The 19,593-nt window shown below is 33.9% G+C and overlaps 1 protein-coding gene across 1 annotated transcript in view; it reads left to right on the top strand.

Moving 5' to 3' along the window:
• The window catches only part of LOC150097624 (uncharacterized), a 350,600-nt gene that overhangs the window by 200,545 nt on the left and 130,462 nt on the right, over positions 1-19,593 (top strand). Inside the window, exon 6 of the mRNA XM_090406960.1 lies at positions 17,210-17,387. Within this exon, the coding sequence (XP_090263086.1) occupies positions 17,210-17,387 (178 nt within the window). The remainder of the gene's footprint in view (positions 1-17,209; positions 17,388-19,593) is intronic.

The raw sequence follows: 19,593 nt of genomic DNA, 5'->3' as shown, positions 1-19,593 counted from the left end.
TGGCTTATATATATATATAATATAATCATATAATTCCAAAAACAAGTACATTCTTTGGAACATGATTCCATAACAGAAGACCCAAAAGAAAGATTTTGGTGTTCTCTACTAACATTTCTAATGATAATTACAAATGAAATTAAATTCTGACCATTTCCCTATTTCTTATAAGCTTCTCTACATATTTAAAATATTCAGTACTTTCATTATCATCTTCAAAAAATGTGGGAACCACAAAATTAGTATTAACTGTTTTAAAGTATTCACCATCTTCAGTTATATTTAAATTACTTGCATCAACAATAGCTTCATTCACACTTTAAGAATTCATTTTCTGATTATCAGAAAGGATAAATATAAATCAAATACGACATAGATTTTGAAATCGGAACCAATCCTGTCAGCTTCTCTAATTCCAGTTTATTATATCTGAATCTTGATTTCTTTATATTATTCCCTACTTATATCCAACCTGTATATTAAAGTCAGTCTTGGAGTAAGATAAGAATATTATGATTTTATTTTATTGGTTAGAATGTTTCAGATTCATATCTGTGATGATACATTAACTTCAAAAATCAACATGTGTATTCTAAAGAATGAAGCTGTTAAAAAATAATAAAATATTTACTGTAAGCATATAATTACCTACAATACAGTTCCCTGTAATATGCAATTCTCTCTAAGGAGATTGAAATTCATAGATTCTTCAGAATTGCAATTAGTTAATTACAATATTCTGTATATCTAATTCTTAATTTCTAATTAAGTACTCAGGATAATGAACTGTTGATAATGAACTGTTGTTCTCGTGACCATAAGCCTGAAATGGATCGCGAACCCCCGAAATTTCTTATAAAAATTATTATTATTATTATTATTGTTGTTCCGGGAAACTCCAAGGAGTCGACAGACTCATCGAGGGAGGCCCTAACATCATGTCAAGAACAACTATTCAACATTCACACAGTATCTATCATACCTTGCCTTGAACTCATTCACGGGCGTAGCACCCACAACAGACTCTGGAAGCTTATTCCACTCATTTACCACTCTCCAAGTAAAGAACCTAGCTCTAACACCCTTGTCAACCACGCTCTTGCCCAGCTTCCATGCATGGAAGAAATTATTCAGAAAATATGTTTCAAAATTCTGTTTCAGAGTTTTGAGGTGGTCACAAACCCTTTCCAGAAACTCAGAATCAACAAAAATATCATTTTCCACTAAAAAGGATTCCAATGTTGTAAAAGGTGCAAATTGTCTGTCTTTTACATAACTAATCCATGACACTAGTTTTTTCTTGAATTCCTTTATTTTGTCATAGGTATTAAGAACAGTTGAAGAATTTCCCTGAAGAGAGAGATTTAATTCATTTAATTTTGAAAAAATGTCTGAAAGAGAGGCTGGTGTTGATAACTATGCTTCGTCAACAAGGAGTGATACCAAATCAGATTACGTTCATTTACAAACAATAAAATTACGTGCCTTAATTGAAGTAACCTTGTCAGTACTTTGCTCCTGGAAAGCCAGCGAATTTCAGAATGAAGCAAAAGTTGTATATATTCAGTGCCCATTTCATTGCAGAGTACTGAAAATAATCTGTTATTTAACGATCGAGCCTTAATAAAATTAACTAGCTTAGAGCGTTGTATAGCACAGTTCTAAATTATGGTGGCATTTCTTTGGAGGCTAACGCTTCCCTACGTATGAAACAATGTACCCTCATATCCGGAGCTACTTCCTTGACCTTATAAACAACCCCACTATGCCTGCCTCTAAGGCAGTGCTTTCCAAACTTTTCATGTTGGTGACACACTTTTTAGACAAACATAATTTTGCGTCACAGTAATTCAGTCTGATGTGCCTCTCATGGGTCACGTGGCCAGATCGGATGTAGTTTAAGTATATGCTTTTACAATTATATTTTGCAAAACTGTGCGAATTTATTGTAAAGCTTTAACAATAACTTAACATAAAATAAAAGCACCAGCTCGTTTATTCACGTTGCATCAATAGTAACATTTGTATGAATACGTGGTACGCTTTATTTTTATTGGTCGAACGATAATAAAACCGAGCAACTACTACGTGATAAAACCACAGGGATGAATTAGGCTGCATTTGTTCTCCATTATTTATCAAAATATATTGATATGAAATATTCTTAAAGGTTAAAAATAATTAAAAGATAGTTTGTATATGTAATTTTGACAGTGCTAACTAAAAGTTGTACCGGTACTTTGCGAAATGTATTCTGCTGTGGAAATTTTCAGCGAATATTCTGTTTAACGCTTTATGTTTGCGCGACACACCTTCACACTGCAGCCGACACACTAACGTGTCGTGACACACAAATTGGAATGCTCTGCTCTAAGGGATTGAGCTCCATCTAAACAGAAGCCCATACATTTTTCCCACTGGATCACTTTGTGTATTATGTAATTGTTGAGAGTGTGAAATATTTCTTCTCCAGTTGTTCGGGATGACAAAGTTCTACAAAACAGAATATCGTCATGAATTTATTATGCGCATACAGTATCTTACGTATCTGCATATCATTTGTAACATTAGTAGTCTCGTCTATTTGTAATGCATAATATGGGCTTCTACGAAATTCTACGTTCACCTGCCATATCATTAATTCTGCAACCGACAGTGTCATTTGAAAGAGGAATCAAATCAACATCTTTTAGTAACCTATTGCCAAACATAGTTTTTACCACATCCTTTATAGGTAGCTGGAAGTAGTAAATTTTCTCTGATAGAATGAGGTTTACTTGTTTTCGCTATGCGCATACTTAAGAGATTGGATGCTTCCAGCGCTTTGCTATTAATGGAACCCATAGCCAAAACTTTATCTTTCCCATGATTTAATTCCCTAAGCATCACTAAAAAAAAATTCAATTGACTTATTTTTCACATAACAATGTTTAGTTTCTAAATGACGTCGGAGTTTCGCAGGTCTCATGCACTCCTTTGACAACACTTCATAACACAAAACACATTAAGGTTTCTGTTCACTTTCATCTCCATACTAAGTAAACCCAAATTCCAAATATGAACTGCTATATTTCCTACTATATTTTTTCTTTGAACTGCTTGTTTCTTCTACTTTAATAGTATCAGATTTACTTGCCGTTACAACACCTGTTTCATTTGCTTTTCTTTTCAAAGTCCTAGTTCTAAGCCACTTTTCCAATATTAAAAAACGTTTCTGAAAAATATATAAATACTGGGGTTAACTCACGACACACTTTGTCCAAGTATCACTTAACACTCCTGAAGATATACTGAGCCTTGGTTGAAGGAGGAAAATCTTCAATAATAAAAATCAATAAACAACAAGCAGTCGGTTGAAATGTTTACTTCAAATCTGACAAAATAGCAAAGGAAAGTGGAAGCAATAAAACCATGTTGTTCACTTCACCCTTCGTTTATTACTCATCATTAATACAATAATTTGTAGTGGCAGAATGTTCATTCCATGAACATTCTGCCGCTGTTTTTTTTTTTTTAAGTATCCATTTTATTTCAATAATTTTTACTTATTCAATTTTAATTTATTTTGTTCAGATAATCAAAAAATATATATTTATTTATTTAATTTAAGTCTGCCTGCGGACCACCTGTCCCAGTCGTCGTGGACCACAGGTTGAGAAACACTGCCTTAGAATACCACAATCAAAGTTAGAAAGCCTCATTAACTAATATACGTGCATATATCTTTTTTCAGTCAGCAAGTGTCCTTAAACACATCTTTTTTTTTTCTCACTTTGCTTTAGTAGGCATGAAAAATAATCACTGAAACAATAGGAATACATTAATTTGAGCAGATCCAAATGTATTTCCAATAAAAGGAACTTGACTGCAGATTCTATCTTGCTCCTATAGCTCAAAATCTTTCTCATACATGAAGGCTTGATACATTATACTGTCCTCTAGTTATTCTCTGCTTGCCTGCTCTTTGCTTGCTAGCATTCTTGTTACCCAGCAACAGCTCTTCTAAAAAACAACTAATGCACATGTCCATTACCAAGATTCAAAGCAAAACTAGTGACAATATGGCTGCCGTTAATACAGCAGCTGCATGTGTTTGGATTAGAAATGCTGGAGTAAATAACATAAAAATTTATAAACATTCAACATTTCTGTGTTATTCCTTAAGGATTACAATAGGATATGCAAGTTTTACTACTTATAAGTACGTTTAAGTCTCCTCTAATATCTGCATTGCTTGAATAATAAATTAATAATTAATAAATGCAAACACACAAACAGATTAATCTTGTGAAATTCACTGTCAGTATATATAACACTCTGAAAACAAACATAAGTAAAACAATTGTGAAATTTTGACACCTAGTGTCATAATTGGTAGGAGTATGCTAGAAGAAACTGATTATGCTGGGGATCTTGAAGTTTTAGTAGACAGGATGTTGAAGTTCATATAGTTAAAAAAAAAAGATTGCAAATACAACTCAGAGGATAATTGGAATGCTGAAATGAACTGTGGCATGTAAAGAAAAGAGACCTCACTTGGACTGCTGTGTGCAGGTCTGGTCTCATGGTTTCCATGAAGAAGATCTGATACACTGGAGTAAGTACAAAGGTGTGTTAATAATGATATCACTATTGTGGAATATAGACTGGGAATTTATGGACTGCAGCCACTACCAAACAAGAAAAATAGAGGTGATATTATTGAGACTTACAAACTTCTGAGACGATCATACAGGATAACAGTAGATGGAATTTTTCATTTTATACAGGGTGGAGAAAGGACAAGAGAGGGCATCCTTAAAAGTTGAGTATGAATGCCATCAAGAAGGGGATGAGAGCTTGATTTTTCTCTCATAGTGTGGTGCATGATTGGATGGATTGCTGTTGGAGGCAGTGAATGCAGGTGATCTGATCTTGTGAATGAATTCAAGAATGGGTTTGACAGCTGGTGTGGATAATATGTGGCCTCCCTTGATGAGTCCCTCTCTCCTTTGAGAGCTCCCTTAATATTGTTTGACATCTTGTCATGAATTATTTGTTTGGCTGTCACTCAAAATCAGAGAGATCAGTGTCAATCTCTCAGATTTCAATATTAGTATGCTATTTTGATTTTATTTTTATCATCACCGCTATCATCATTTCCTGAAATGTACACCAAATGAATGTACAGGATGCTATGCCAGTACTTCATAATTAAGTTTACATATTACTAGTTTTCAGCCAACAGTTTCCCTCCAAATTGACCTTATTGTCAGCTCTCCAGTATCCTGAAGTCTTATGTTTTGCTTTTCTAGAGAGAGAACACTACTTTTCTCCTTTTCTTGCACCAAACATTTGTTTGCTATTTGGTCCTATCCCATTAAGTTTGTGACCATGAAAAAGAGTTTTGAGGCTTTATTTTGTTATCCTAATTTAAATCTGCATGATTGCCTCTTGATTCAAAAGTGTGGGAAATTCTTATCCTTAGCAAATATAAAATATAATTGTTTGATATTACATCATTTGATATTACCCTTCTAGTCTGCAACACTTGGGTATATCTATTAACCAATTGTTATATTACCTTTTGTTCTGTCTTTTAAACTTGCTTATTCATATCACACTGATGAGGCATTGTTGTTTCAATACAAATACAGATAAAATTTGATTTTTAAGTCGTGCGTTGAAAAATATATGAAAAGATAAAGAGTTACTATAGTTTGTAGACTGTCTTATATCAAAACCACGTTATACGAGGGTTACCTGTATACTCTTCTGTGAGAATGAATGTCTGATTCCTAGCAATTATTGTTGCCTTTCAAAAGTGAGATGAATATTGATCCAAAAATTCCAAGTAATTATATCGGTCTGCTTGTATAGATCTTTGAAGAAATGGTCAATTCTTTTTTCTGGTTTCTGGACAAGTGTTTGTTTTTTTCCAAGATGTAGTCTGACTTCCTTAAATAATTAATTAACATTATACAAGTATAAACCTAAACCACAAATGCTTTCCAGAAAAAAAAAAAAAAACTGGTAGTGTCAGTGTTTCTTTAATGTGGAAAAAGTGTATAACATAGGTTGTTTGTTCCTTATATTTGAAAGACCTACAAAACTTTGAGTATAGATGTCACCTTCCATCTTTTTAATAAGAATTTCTTTATCTAATCACTTTTCAAGTGCGAGTGGGATCTAGCTGTTTCAACAAAATAGAGTTGCACAGAGTTCCATTGTAGAACATATCAAAAATAAAATCTCTTCCAGACTATCCTACATAGACAACTGTTTCTTGCACATTCAGAAAATTTGTACATACATCAGACTGCCATATTGTAATATATGTTTCTTGTCTGTCTCTTGTTCATATTGTATATTACGCTTTACACCTTTTACTTAAGTTTCTACAGGTTATCTAAATTCTAATACCTTGGGAACCTTGGAAAATTTATTTAATGTTACGACTGCTCCACCAAGATTCCCCTTTAGGTGTATTAAATATAATTAAGATTTACCTGCAGAATCTCTCTAGAACTATCTTGAGCATTATTGACAGTCGTGGCTTCTCATATTTACCTTCGCTCATAGGTTCGCATTTTTTAGAAACAATGCGTTGGATTAAGGATCAGCGAATACACATTCTTTAACTTAACAAACATTTAATAAACTATGATGCAGTTACACAATGTCATAAATGAATTGACTCTTATCATCATCAAATTCCTGCCATGTACCCTCAAGGGGTGTACAGGATATGACATGAAAAATTTACATCATTACAACTTCCTATCTACAATTTTCCTCCAAATCAGTCTGTTACCTGTCAAGACTCCAATATTATCAGGTCTTATATTTCTGTCTTCTAAGGCACTATTTACTGTATCAATCCACCTATATCTTGGTCTTCCTCTGGGTTGTTTTTCTGCTAAACTGGCAGAGAGAACACCTGCTTTGCTAATCTTTCCTCATCCATTCTGTTTAAATGACCATACCACCTGAGATTAGCTCTGCTAACACATTCCTGAATGCTGACAATGTCAAGTTCTTTCCTAATATCCTCATTTTTAATATGATATTACTATTGATTCCATCTCTTCATGCCCCTAATCTTTCTCAGGACTCTCATATCTACAGCCTCTAGTCTTTGTTAAAGTGTTTTATTTCTGATCCAGCTCTCAGATCCATAAGTTAAAACTGGTTTGAACACTGTCTTGTATACAGCTAATTTAGTGTTCTGACTAATTTCTCTCTTATTCCATAAGGAATAAGAGAGGAATAAGAGGGGGGGGGGGTTAACCAGGCGATGCCCCAGCCGGCATGAAATTCTGTCATGTTGTACCATCATTTTGTATTTTAGTTTAAGCCAATAAGAATACAATTTGGTCGGCTAAATCCCAAATTACCAGCCCATCCTCATTTGTTCAGCATCCAGATACCTAACAGGGTGTACCACGAGAAGGTGAGGATTGGACATTAGGTCAGAAGCCCTGGTCGGTTCTCTGCATTCCTTTAAAGGCCATGTAGAGGTCTCCTCTCAGTTATACAGTTTGACCCTTAAGCACCCCTTCTTCTTCTTCCAATTCTTGTCATTTTATTATAAAATGTTAGTAAATTACTAAGGCAAGACCTACCCTTTACAAAACTATGCTGCTCCCTATAAAATATCATATTGTACACCCAGTCCTGAATTCGGAATTTTACAAACTTTTCCAATACCAGTTACACCACCACCACTCTTGGTGTTGGTTAAGGAAAGCTTATAGAAATCAAAGAGCGTACAGCTTCATTTTGGCAATATAAATTATATAGAAATAGGGGATATTTAAGATCCAACCATATTTCAAAGCCCTATTTCACTATTCAATATATCCCTTATATCTAAAGCTAAGAATTATAATATCTCAATAATTGTACACATATTAAATTGTACATATATTAAAACATGCAGCAATACTATCATACACCAATTTCTAATCTCATCCCAATACTAATTTGTTCATGCAATATATATATATATACACACACACTTCAATCAACGAGTTTCTCATATCTAAATTATACCAATTATTCTTCAGCCTCTTAGTCCAGAACAAATAATCACACTTTAACTTTGTAAATGTCCTGCCAAATATCAGTCAGTCTTCCATAATGCTAAACATACACATAAAGGTTTTACTCACAGTTCTTCTCTTGACACATCTGAACTGGCACTTTCATCTCTTATCTGGTTCCACTGACTTCTTTCCGTCCTGGGCCTCAACACTTGTGTGGGCTTTTTTTTCTTTAGCGTCTTTGCATTGTGAAGAATTCATGGGGCTTGATGCATGTTATACCGATACTGACTGCTTTTCCATCCTGGGCCTCAATATTCGTGTGGGCTTTCTGTTGCATCGTGGAGGGTTTCTGGGACTTGGTCCGGATGCAAAATAAATTTTGATGTCTGCAAATTGCCTGAACTGCGTAAATCTTGAAGAAAATTCGTTGATTATCGACTGAATAACTTCAGTCGGTAACAACTAAAAACTCTTTTGTCAATTTAACTTGATCTGTTTTTTCATCGGATTCTAGATCTGCAAAGACATTTTTTGTATTTGGAAAATATCGGAAGGTATTGGAAATGATGTCACGATTAAAAATTGGTAATTTAGCTTCGAATGCTTTGATTAAATCAAACATGACAATAATTGTTTTGTTAACACCTTGCAGTTTAACATTTAATTCATTTAAATGTAAACACAAATCAGCAAAAAACATTAATTTCGAAAGCCATTCGATGTTCATTAATTGATTGTATTTTTCAATGATTTTCTCATTATGTAAAAAAAGTCTGACTTCATCTAAACACTCAACAAATCTTTGAAGAACTTTCCCACGACTTAACCATCGGATGTTGTTGTTGTACATAAGTAAACCATTGTACACTGAGTTTACCTCACTTAATAATTCTATAAATTTTCTTTTTTTTTAAGCGCGTGCCGATATAAAATTGACCAATTTTGTTATAATGCTCATAGTATCTGCCAGTGGCTTGAAATTAGCCTTTGCGCATAAAACCTGCTGATGTATAATACAATGAAAACCCAGAACTGAATGTCCAATATATTTGGTAAATAAATTGACGAACCCATTTTCCTCTCCAGTCATACTGCGAGCACCATCAGTAGTTACTGATACAATTTTGGAGAGATCTATATCTCTTTCAGCAAGTGCATTTACAACTGCGTTGCAAATATCTATTCCTTTGTTGTTGTTAATGATTAGTTAAACTTATCAATTCTTCTTTGATGTTATTCCCAACACAATAACGAATAAAAATTGCTAAACGAGCTGATCCAGTTATGTCAGTACTCTCATCAAGACAAAGAGAAATTAAACCAAAAGATTTTATCTGTTTTTTGCTGATGAGTTATATTTTTAGCCATTTCTATGATTCTATCTTTCACCGTATTTCTAGCCAAAGGCATATCTTTTATTCTTTGAATAATTTTTTCCTTGTTTTCAAAATCTTAAAAGAGAAGTGGTGCGCATTTTAACCATGCTTCTTTTATATATTTCCCATCACTTAAAGGTTTCCCCTTGTTTAGCAATTACATTTGAGGCAAAACAACTAGCAGCAGTTATATTTGAACGACTGCCGATAAATTTCATTAGGGTTGCTGACTGGATATTCCTATTTTTAATTGCCTGAACAATAAATTCTTTCTGTTCGGCCTTGCTTTTCTCAAGGAGCAATTTATGGTTTGTCTCATAATGCCGTTTTACTGATGACGTTCTGCACACAACTGTCCTGGAATATAAAACGCATATTGCTTCATTGTCTTTATTAATCATGCCATACTCTTTAGTCCACCAGCTTTGGAACTCTCTGCTGCTTGACTGTGATAATTTTCGTTTTTATTTTCGCCAGCCATGTTCGGTAGAACTGTAACAAAATAATTCAGAACTTAAATCAAATGCATTTTTTATTAGTTTCAAAAAATCAACATTTTATTATATGCCTAAATTAAATTATCTTTATAATTTCCATTTACAGTAGCAAAAACAAAGTTTACATACACAACAATAATGCACCTGCCGCTGCTTATTTCTGCCTACTGGCAGATGTGTGGTGTGAAATGCACCACGCATCTGCCAGTATTGCACGTGCACTTTTCTAATCGCACGTGCGTTTATTATGCATGTGCAATTAGATAAGGGAAAAGTCAGGGAATCCTAAGGATCAGTCGTTCTCAATTCTTTTTCTATAGACTGTATTTTTATTTATTCTTACTGTATTAGAAGGCTCAGTCCCAACAAACTTACTCGTAAATACCGTTCCCATTTTTTTAAAGCACATACATTAAACTAAACTAACATAAGTATTAATATTATATAAATTAAGTGGATATCAAATCCAACATTATTTCAAAGCCAACTACAGTAACTATAGAATTTTTGTAGGAAATTTGGCGAGTGTATTCCCGTAAGATCTCTCGTCAAATTTCGCAAGAAATGTCTATAATTTCTGTAGTCGGCTTTGAAATAATGTTGGATTTAATATCCACTTAATTTATATAATTTTGTATCGCCATGTCAAGCCTTTTGGCTATTTATTTTAGTAAATAAGTATTAATAATTAATTATGGCATAATCATAAAGAGTATTAATACACTTAATGTATACGGTGTAGCATGTCGACAAATATAAAAGTACTCATTTAAATTAGTTATCAATCACAGAACTAATGATAATGAAAATGGCAGAACTAATGTTATCAATCACAGAACTACAATATCAGTTTATTGTAGTAAATTAACTTCTGGTAAGTTTCATTGACATATCCCATTCTGATCACCAAAAATTTATCATATTATTCAGTATTAAAATTGATTATTGCATTATTAAATTGATTTTAATGATGTTGGTTTGAAAAAAAAAAAAAAAAGAAAAAAAAGAAAAAAAAAACAGCAGTGAGAAAAATATTTATGCATTGTAGCTCACCATAGAAGTCAGCGGAGCAGGGAAAGCAGCAGAAGGATGTCGACTTGTCAGTGAACCCTTACTGTCGAATATAACTTACCCTCACATATAACTGGTACCCCCTGATTTCACTTTACAAAAAAAGACATTAAAAGGTTTTGCATATATACCTCCCACACAAAAAACAACACGCGCTCCCCAACAGCCATTATATACTGTAGATGCAAGAAAAAAAAATAGTTTTATTGTATCCCTGAATAAGGTATACAGAGGCTTTTGCAGTCTGTGTAATATATTTCTCAACAAATAGTGCAATTAGAGACAGCTGGAATAAAAATGGTGCCTAACTAATGAATCACATGTCCTCTCTCACAGAAACTACTGCTGTATAGGCAAGCAAAACCATATGTTGCACCAGAAACACAATATCTAACTAAAACTATTGTCCCGTTTTTCGATTACATGAAATAAGTGTTTGTTTGATTGCATTTGAAACATGCCATATAATGCTTGTGTGAGTTCCCCTTCCTGCTCAAATGCAAACAAGGCAATAAAAACCAATCATGGGTTGAAACTTTGTGTGAGTATAGCCCGCCGGTAATGAGAAGTTCTGTCTCTGTCGGAATGATAAACGACACCCCGTCGTGAATGTCTTAAAACTAAGAAATATATAATGAATGTTATTATGACAGTTGCAGATGTTATGGAATTCGTTTGAAGAGAATTAGCATTTCAATTAAAAAATTGTCGGTTCCATTTGTCTTTGGGTCGCGTGATCTTTTGTTAATACCGCACCAATCAAATTCATGTCTTGATAGCTGCTCTCTCCTGTAAAACAAAATTTAACTTGTACGTATTGTAACAATTAAAAAAAAAAAGGGCTGAATAATTTATAAGCGTATAAAAGGATATCACATGTAAATCATTGACGTGCCAGCAAAATTCTCGGGTGTGCCACCTCTGGCACGCGTGCCATAGGTTCACTGCCACTGGCCTACTACATACTGCATCTGCTGTATGCCTCTGCATACCCCTCCTTGAGTTTTTTTTTTTTTTGTTCCTTTCTTTTACTTCCTCTTGCGGACCCTGGATTAAGGATTGAGAACCCTTAACATTCCCGTGCAAAAGGGGATGTGACCTTCAGAGTTGTTGATTACTTCTGTTTCTCAGAGAACACACAAAAACAATCTTATTTACCAAACGCAGGACATCCTTAGATGTTCGCCACCTTTTGTTGCACTGTCCTTGAGACTTCCATTTGGTTAAACCTGAACAGAATTGAAAGCACTTTACATTTTATAAACAAAAGCTTCGAAGGTATTTCTCTAAAATCGGAACCACTTCAAATGCCGGGCCGCTTTCTAAGACATTGCCCTTGAAATATACAGTTTAACATTCCTACCGTTTCAATATATACTTGCATGGTTTTTCAAATCACAAAATTATTATAACAACAGAGTTAATATAAACCTTATATACAAAATTTGTAATAACAAAAATTCACAATCAGTGTTAAATTACAATATCCTTCTATATACAATATTTGTGACCTCTGTAAAAGTCGATGCAAAGTTAAGAAAATATTCCTACTGCGTCGAATTTTACAATATGATGGTTTGGTCTTTGTGAAAAATGACTTTTCACCTGGACATATGTTTCACTATGCAATTTCTCTGCGTATGACAACTTAGGGTAGTAGTTTCTTTCTCTCTCTCTCTGTGCCTACCAGCAGCTCTTTTAAACTTACAGAGTCGATTTCCCTTATTTCTCTATTAATTTATACAGATAGTTTAAATCAGTTTTAGTGGTATGATCTGTCTTTCCTGGGAGCATATCATATTTTACTGAGATACAACTCTCCTGTTGATCTGCATGCCATGCGCTTCCATTAAACTATATGAAGATGAAACTACAAAAGATGCATAATTAATGCAGATTCCATAAGCTCACTGCAGTCATCCTGAACTCTGTTAAAGAATATACATCGTGCTCTCTTGGATCTAATACCTGTTACATTATATAAGGAAGCTACGCTGAAAAATTTGTCTGTTTTAGATCCCAAACTCAAAATCAGAGATATTAAATTCAATTATTTGTCAGATAACGATATACTGTTAAAGATATTCAGTATGAATCTTCAGAACTTTGAAGACATTTTCTGGATGGAATAACAAATTTATGTGGAATGAATGACCAGAGACTGGAGAATTCAGAATGTTTGGGAATGGACACATAGCATCAGTGTAAAATTTTATTAAAAATAAAGATGTTGGATCTAGTATCCACTGTGCCTGTGTAAATTTACATCACCAAAATGAAACCTCATGGCTCTTTCTTTTAGTAAAAATGAAGATATTAGAAAGGAACTTGATATTGTTAGCATTCAAACACATGAGCATGCTAATATAGGTTTGATATAATTACTTGAACAGAATTGGGGAGGAAGGTTACTATTGCCAGGATAGCAAGAGAAAGGCATATGGGGGGAGACCTGTATGCCTTTCTTAAACTTATTCACACCAGATGCACTCACTACTTCAGCAGACAAATTGTTCCACTCACTCACTGCTGTATTAAAGAAAAATTCCGCTGCCACCTCTTTCTTAACTGCACACAAACTTAACATTCAAAGAATGTCCCCTTGTCCTCTCCTCAACATTTCATCAAGTTAAAAAAAATTTCATCAGCTAATCTCTGTCATATCATCCCTCTTTCTCTTGTGTACCAGTGTCTGCAGTCCATACACTCTCAATCTGTCCTTGTAATCTACATCCCATAATCCCAATATCTTTGTTACTACTCTTTCCATAGACTCTTTATCTCATCTGAACCCAAGAGGCTAAATCTACAAACAGTAATCCAGGTGCACTCAAATGAAGGCCTTGTAAAGAGACAAAATGATTTCCTTATCCTCACATATCATCTTCATTTCAGCATTGCAGTTATCCTCTGAGCTGTATTGGCAATTTTTGTAATGCGGCCTTTTGAACTTCAGTTTCATGAAAAATTTTTTTTTGAAATTCCAGCATAACTCCAAGATCCATAGCCTCATCAATTTCTTGTAGCATAATCCCACCAATGCAACATGCCATTGGAAATATCATCATACCAACGTGCAGAACTTTACACTTACCAACATTGAATTTATAGCCATTATTATTATTATTATTATTATTAAACAAGACCTCATGGAGTCAAAGACTCATCTAGGAGGTCCTTTTATCTCACACACATCTCATCATACCGGGTCTTAAACACATTCAAACTCCTTGCAGACACCACACTCTCAGGCAAGGCATTCCAATCATTCACAACTCTGCACAAAAAAAACCTGCCTCTCACTCCCCTACTCACCCTCTTTATACAGTTTCCAGGGATGACCTCTGGTTCTCCCCTGATCTCCCACTATTCTCTGTAGAACTTCTCCACCATTGATCCTATAACAACCCCTTACCAACTTGTAGGTCTCTATCATATCTCCCCTTTTCCTTCTCTCCACTAGACTCTGCAAATTGCATCTTTTCAATCTTTCCTCATACTCGACATTCCACTTCATTTGCCCACTGCTCCAGCTTATTCAAAACATTCTGTAAGTGCTGTATATCAGTAGCATCCCTGATTGTCCCACCTATCTTTGCTTCATCAGCAAGCAGGTGAACATTTCCTGTGAGGTACTTTCCATGTGACTAGTGTATGGCTTGAACAACAATAGTCCAGGTACTGTTCCCTAGGGAACACCACTGGTCAGTTTAAATCTAGTAGATTCACACCTACTATATACCACTTTCTGGTAGCATATCCAAGTCAATAGTTTATACAGACAAATCCCAACTTTCGAACATAATTCATTCCTTGAAATGTTTGACAAATGTTCGTAATCGTGAAATTCTTTGTTCATTAAGTAAATTAGGGTCAAGCAAACAATAACAAACAATTCATACTTATGAACACTGCATGAACTAATAAATGCAGTGTTCTTAAGTATGAATTGTTTGTATCTTGAAAGTTCATAAGTAGAGGTGTGTCTGTTCAATCCTGATTCTCTAGTTTATGCAACAGCCTTTAATGTGGTATCCTATCAAATGCCTTAGTAAGGTATCATAATGTATCCAATACCATTATTCAACTTAGCTGTAACATTATTATAAAATATGAGCAAATTACTAAAACGTGACCTCCATTTATGTGTTTTAAAAAGTACAGCTTGTTTGTCAACCCATTTCTGTATGTAAGTTTTTAACAAACAAAAAATCATTTACATTCTTTTCTGTGGATCTTTCCTGAACTGAGACTCAAGTTATACAAAAATGTCAATGCCAAACCAATTTCGCTGAACATTCCTTTAGCACATGTTCTCGCATCCCATCTGGCCCCTATTGCTGGATATCATATCCTTTCATCCAGTGTAGGGAGCATTGTGCTCCATATTACATATACCTAGTTGATAGATTTTAGTGAAATGAGCACTGATTATTGGAACAGTGTCATCTGCTTCTGACAAAGAGTACCATTTGCATTCAATAAAGTTTTTTTTCCCACATTTTTTTTCTTTTACTTACAGCATAGCGATAAAATTCTTTCAGGTTGCTTTTAGTCTGCATGGCCAGTTTCCATTCATACTCTGATTTAGCTTTCTGTACAATACGTCACTGTCCTTTTTATATTTCATAACTCCTTTCACTCCTATTCTAATGATATTTCTTCCACATTTTTATTCTCATGGACCTCTTACTTAACAAGGTTACAGATCTATTTCAATCTTACGCTATATGTTTTTTGAATTTTAGGGACACGTTCAGATTTCAGAAAAACACATTCAGAAACTTTTGTTTCTTTCCAATGCATTGCTGGTATCCTTCCCATTCAGTAACTGTTGCTATGGAACCAAAGATAGTATTCTCCTGAGTTTGTCATTATTTCCAATTTGTAGTTCAGCATGTATGCACAGTACAGCATTTCACCAACTGATGGCAAAACAGTCGCATTGTTAACTGAGACACCTGATGCTTTGATTAAATCTAACTCTTTAACCTCAAGTTGTCTTGCAACAGCTCAATAAATTCTCCTTCATTCTTATCATTAGTTTTCTCTGCTACCCAATCAATGTTGAGACAGTTTCTTCTTCTTATGGCTGTACTGCCCCAATCAAGCCTTAGCCTCCTGGATTTGTTGTCTCAAATCCTGTGTTTCCAAAACTTTACTTCTTCAAATGTGTGGGAAGGTTTGTCGTACCTGTTGATTATTTTTAATAGTATAGATGAGAACACAGACTGATAAGAAAATAATTATTTATTAACTTATTGCTGATATTTCGCTGGTATTCTATCCAGCATCTTCAGAGCACAAAAACATTTTTTCACAGTACGCAAGACAACAATCCAGTATAACAATGGGACTAGTTTGAACAATTGTAACATACAACACAAAGACTAAAGTTTTAATTAGGTGCCATCTATGTTGTAGGGGGGGGGGAACACAGAGAGAAAGCAGGGGTATTAGTTAGGTCTTAAGGTGACTGTCTTAAGTCATCTGTTTGGGAGACATTCATCTTAAGACCTAACTAATATCTGCTTCTCTCTTTCTCTGTTTTTTTTTTTTTTCAACATAGATGGCACCTAATTAGGACTTTAGTCTACCATATTTATATTGATTAATTATTTATATTACACAAACAAGTCTCTCTCCCTCTCATAAGTTTTTTATTTATATATATAATTATGCCTACCATAAATGCAAACATGCATGTCTAGAGGGTACAGTATCACATAATTATCGCTCTACTCAGCAACAAGGGCATACAAATATATAAATATCCCAAATATAAATTATTAATAATTCATTTACCAGTAATGAAAATATTTCTATACATGTTCTTTTTCTCACTTATATTTGCGATTTTCGTGTGGCCCATGTTTTCTAATGACCTTAAATGAACACATTCATCCTTCCCCCCAGATTTGGTTACAATCATAGATCCTATCACAATATGATAGGATCTATGATAGCTTCTTTGATTGTAACATATACACTCACAAACTTGTGGTTGAGGTACGGTATTTTCTCTGTGTGAACGTATTAAAGAAAACCTTTAAGCATACTCCCCCCCCGTATCCTGATCCTTTATCTGCTAAATTAATCATATGCAAGTTGATCATACATAATTTTATATTCTCTTTTAACAAAGAATAATTGTGGACCAGATGTTTTCAAAAACTTATTTTTTCAGTAATTTGTTTTTGAGTATTTTATATAATACGTGTAATGTTGTATCATACAGCATGAAAATATGGAAACTAAAGAAGAAAAAGAAAGCATTCAAGATATAGAAATGGAAAAATGTAAATCATCAAAAATTCATACTCCTGAGCTTGAAGATATAAAACCCACTATGAATCAAGTTGTCATTTCTGATTCTTCGGTAGCATGTACTGTTGGCAGTTTGAAGTTTTATTTAGGTAAGTAGCAAAATATGTATATTATAAAAGGAGATAGATTACTTCTCTTTCTTGTCCCCCTCCCTCCGACCCACACACTGGCAGGAAAAAAGAATAATTTTTACCTTTTTTGAGTTAAATGACTGAATTTGTTCTATTTAAATTTCTCTCCAGAATTATTTTTTGTATATCTTTTTTAGAAAATACGTGGTAAGCCTATTATATGAGTCATGCATTTTTATTTTGTTTTAAACATTTAAAGTGTCATTCTGTTCTAAATTTCTTATACTTCCCCTCCCTTCATTATGTAATCTCATACTATAGATTTTACGAGATGATTTTATTTTAAATTTTCTTCTATTCGCTTTATCATTCTTATAATTTGCCAGTGCAAAGAAATTTGCTCACATGAGTTCTCTTTAATTTCAATTAATTTTTGATACCTACCCTTTAATTCTTTGTCAGTTCTGTTTACGCATGGCTTCCTTGGTTAGGCTGAATGCTTATAGGAAATAACATATAGTTTCAGTGTTGTTTAGTGGTGTGCAAGTGCATTTAGGAGATGAAGGGATTCTATTTTTGAACAAGCTTCAAGATCCAGATCTTTGATCTGTAAGATAGTATTGGGGGGGGGGGGGGCTATTTGAATTAAAATTGGCTGTAAAATGCTTACATGTTACTGAATATGTTGGCTTACAGAAAAGCCAACATATTCATTATTTGAAAAGCCACATTAAAAGAGTATTATTAAAATGCTTTATTAAAAGTAACTATGCAGCTGCTTTGTAGTGGCTTTCTGGATGTAAGATACTACCCTAAGTGCAGGTAGTATTCTTAGGATGGGTATATTTGCAACATCTTTTTAAATGGGATCAGAATGTTTTAGATTTATTCAATTTCATGGGAAAAAAAATTGCTTGCAAACATATGATGACATTGTAATAATGATTACTAAGACAGGATAGAAAATTGATAAGAAAAGATGATAATCATAGAATAATTCTAAAAGTTAGTAACTTGAAAATATATCGCAGGCAAGGGAATAATCAGAATTATTCATGATCAGGTGAATATTACAATTATTCTTGAAGTTATCAGGTTTTCTGCACATGCTAAAATAGTTAATAAAAATTCTGTTTTGTGCTGTGCACAAATATTTATTTGTTAATATTTATTATTAAATTTATTATTAATATTAATTTATTTAGTTGCTGATATTTTGCTTGTCAGCAAAATTTAATTATCAACAAATAAGTAAAGAATTATTATTTTCCTGTTTTATTCTTATATTGTGAATTAAAATCATTAAATAAACAAAACATGCTGTGATGCCAAGTTCAAGGCTAAATTATGAAAGAAGACACATGTTTAAGAAATTAGTACTACATCTCCTAAGAGCTGTGTGTTTTTACATTATGAGAAAATATCAAGAACAGTGAGGGAGCTTGCTCCACCTTTGCAACGAGTTGCCGTGGTGTGGCACTACCAAGTGGTCACTTACGCTTGGATACGCTGACAGTTCGTCGGCATGAAACGTTCAGATCGTAGTTGTCGATCTTAGTTTCGCTTACTGGCTGAAAAACAATAAGGGATTTTTATCCCCTTAAGTGATCAACAGGTTGCCAGAAAAAAATAGCCGTTTGGCTTTTCATGTTTAAGAAAGTTTGCTGAAAGCTAAAATCTAAACAACTTAGTCTATCACGCTCTCATAAGAGTATGTCTTAGATTGAGTTGTTTAGATTTTAAGGAAAACTTGTATATTTTGTATTAAAATAAATATTTTCTGAATGAGCCCAATGCATGGTAGAAAATGGCAACCAAGACTTTGTTTAGGAAATTGAATGTGCGAGATTTTGTTCAGTGTAATATGTGAAAGGTGTATTCATTGAAGAAGTTGAAAGATTTTTGGAAGGAAAGTGACTCTGGTGAACAGATATGTAGGAAATGTTGAAAGTTTTTTTGTGAAGTCACTTCATGACTGGGCTTCTTGTATATAGAGGCCAATGGCTTCATATTGGTTGCCTTAGTATCCCATAATGCAATGGGCATGGACATGTATAATGCTATGCATTATGGGAAAGGTCACTATTCAGACCGGTTTCGACCTTTATTGAGGTTTCATCAGTAGGATGAAGTCATATAGAGACTAATGAAGTTGTTATCCTCTATATACAAGTAGTCCAGTCATGATGTGACCATGCACAAACTTTGTTTGCTAACACTTGGA

This window comes from Typopeltis vanoorti, chromosome 17, assembly GCF_054136105.1.
Source record: "Typopeltis vanoorti isolate ZY-2024b chromosome 17, IOZ_Tvanoo_1.0, whole genome shotgun sequence".
Lineage (NCBI taxonomy): Eukaryota > Metazoa > Arthropoda > Arachnida > Uropygi > Thelyphonidae > Typopeltis > Typopeltis vanoorti.
The sequence above is the reverse complement of the archived record's forward strand: the minus strand, read 5'-3'. Positions and strand labels throughout refer to the sequence as shown.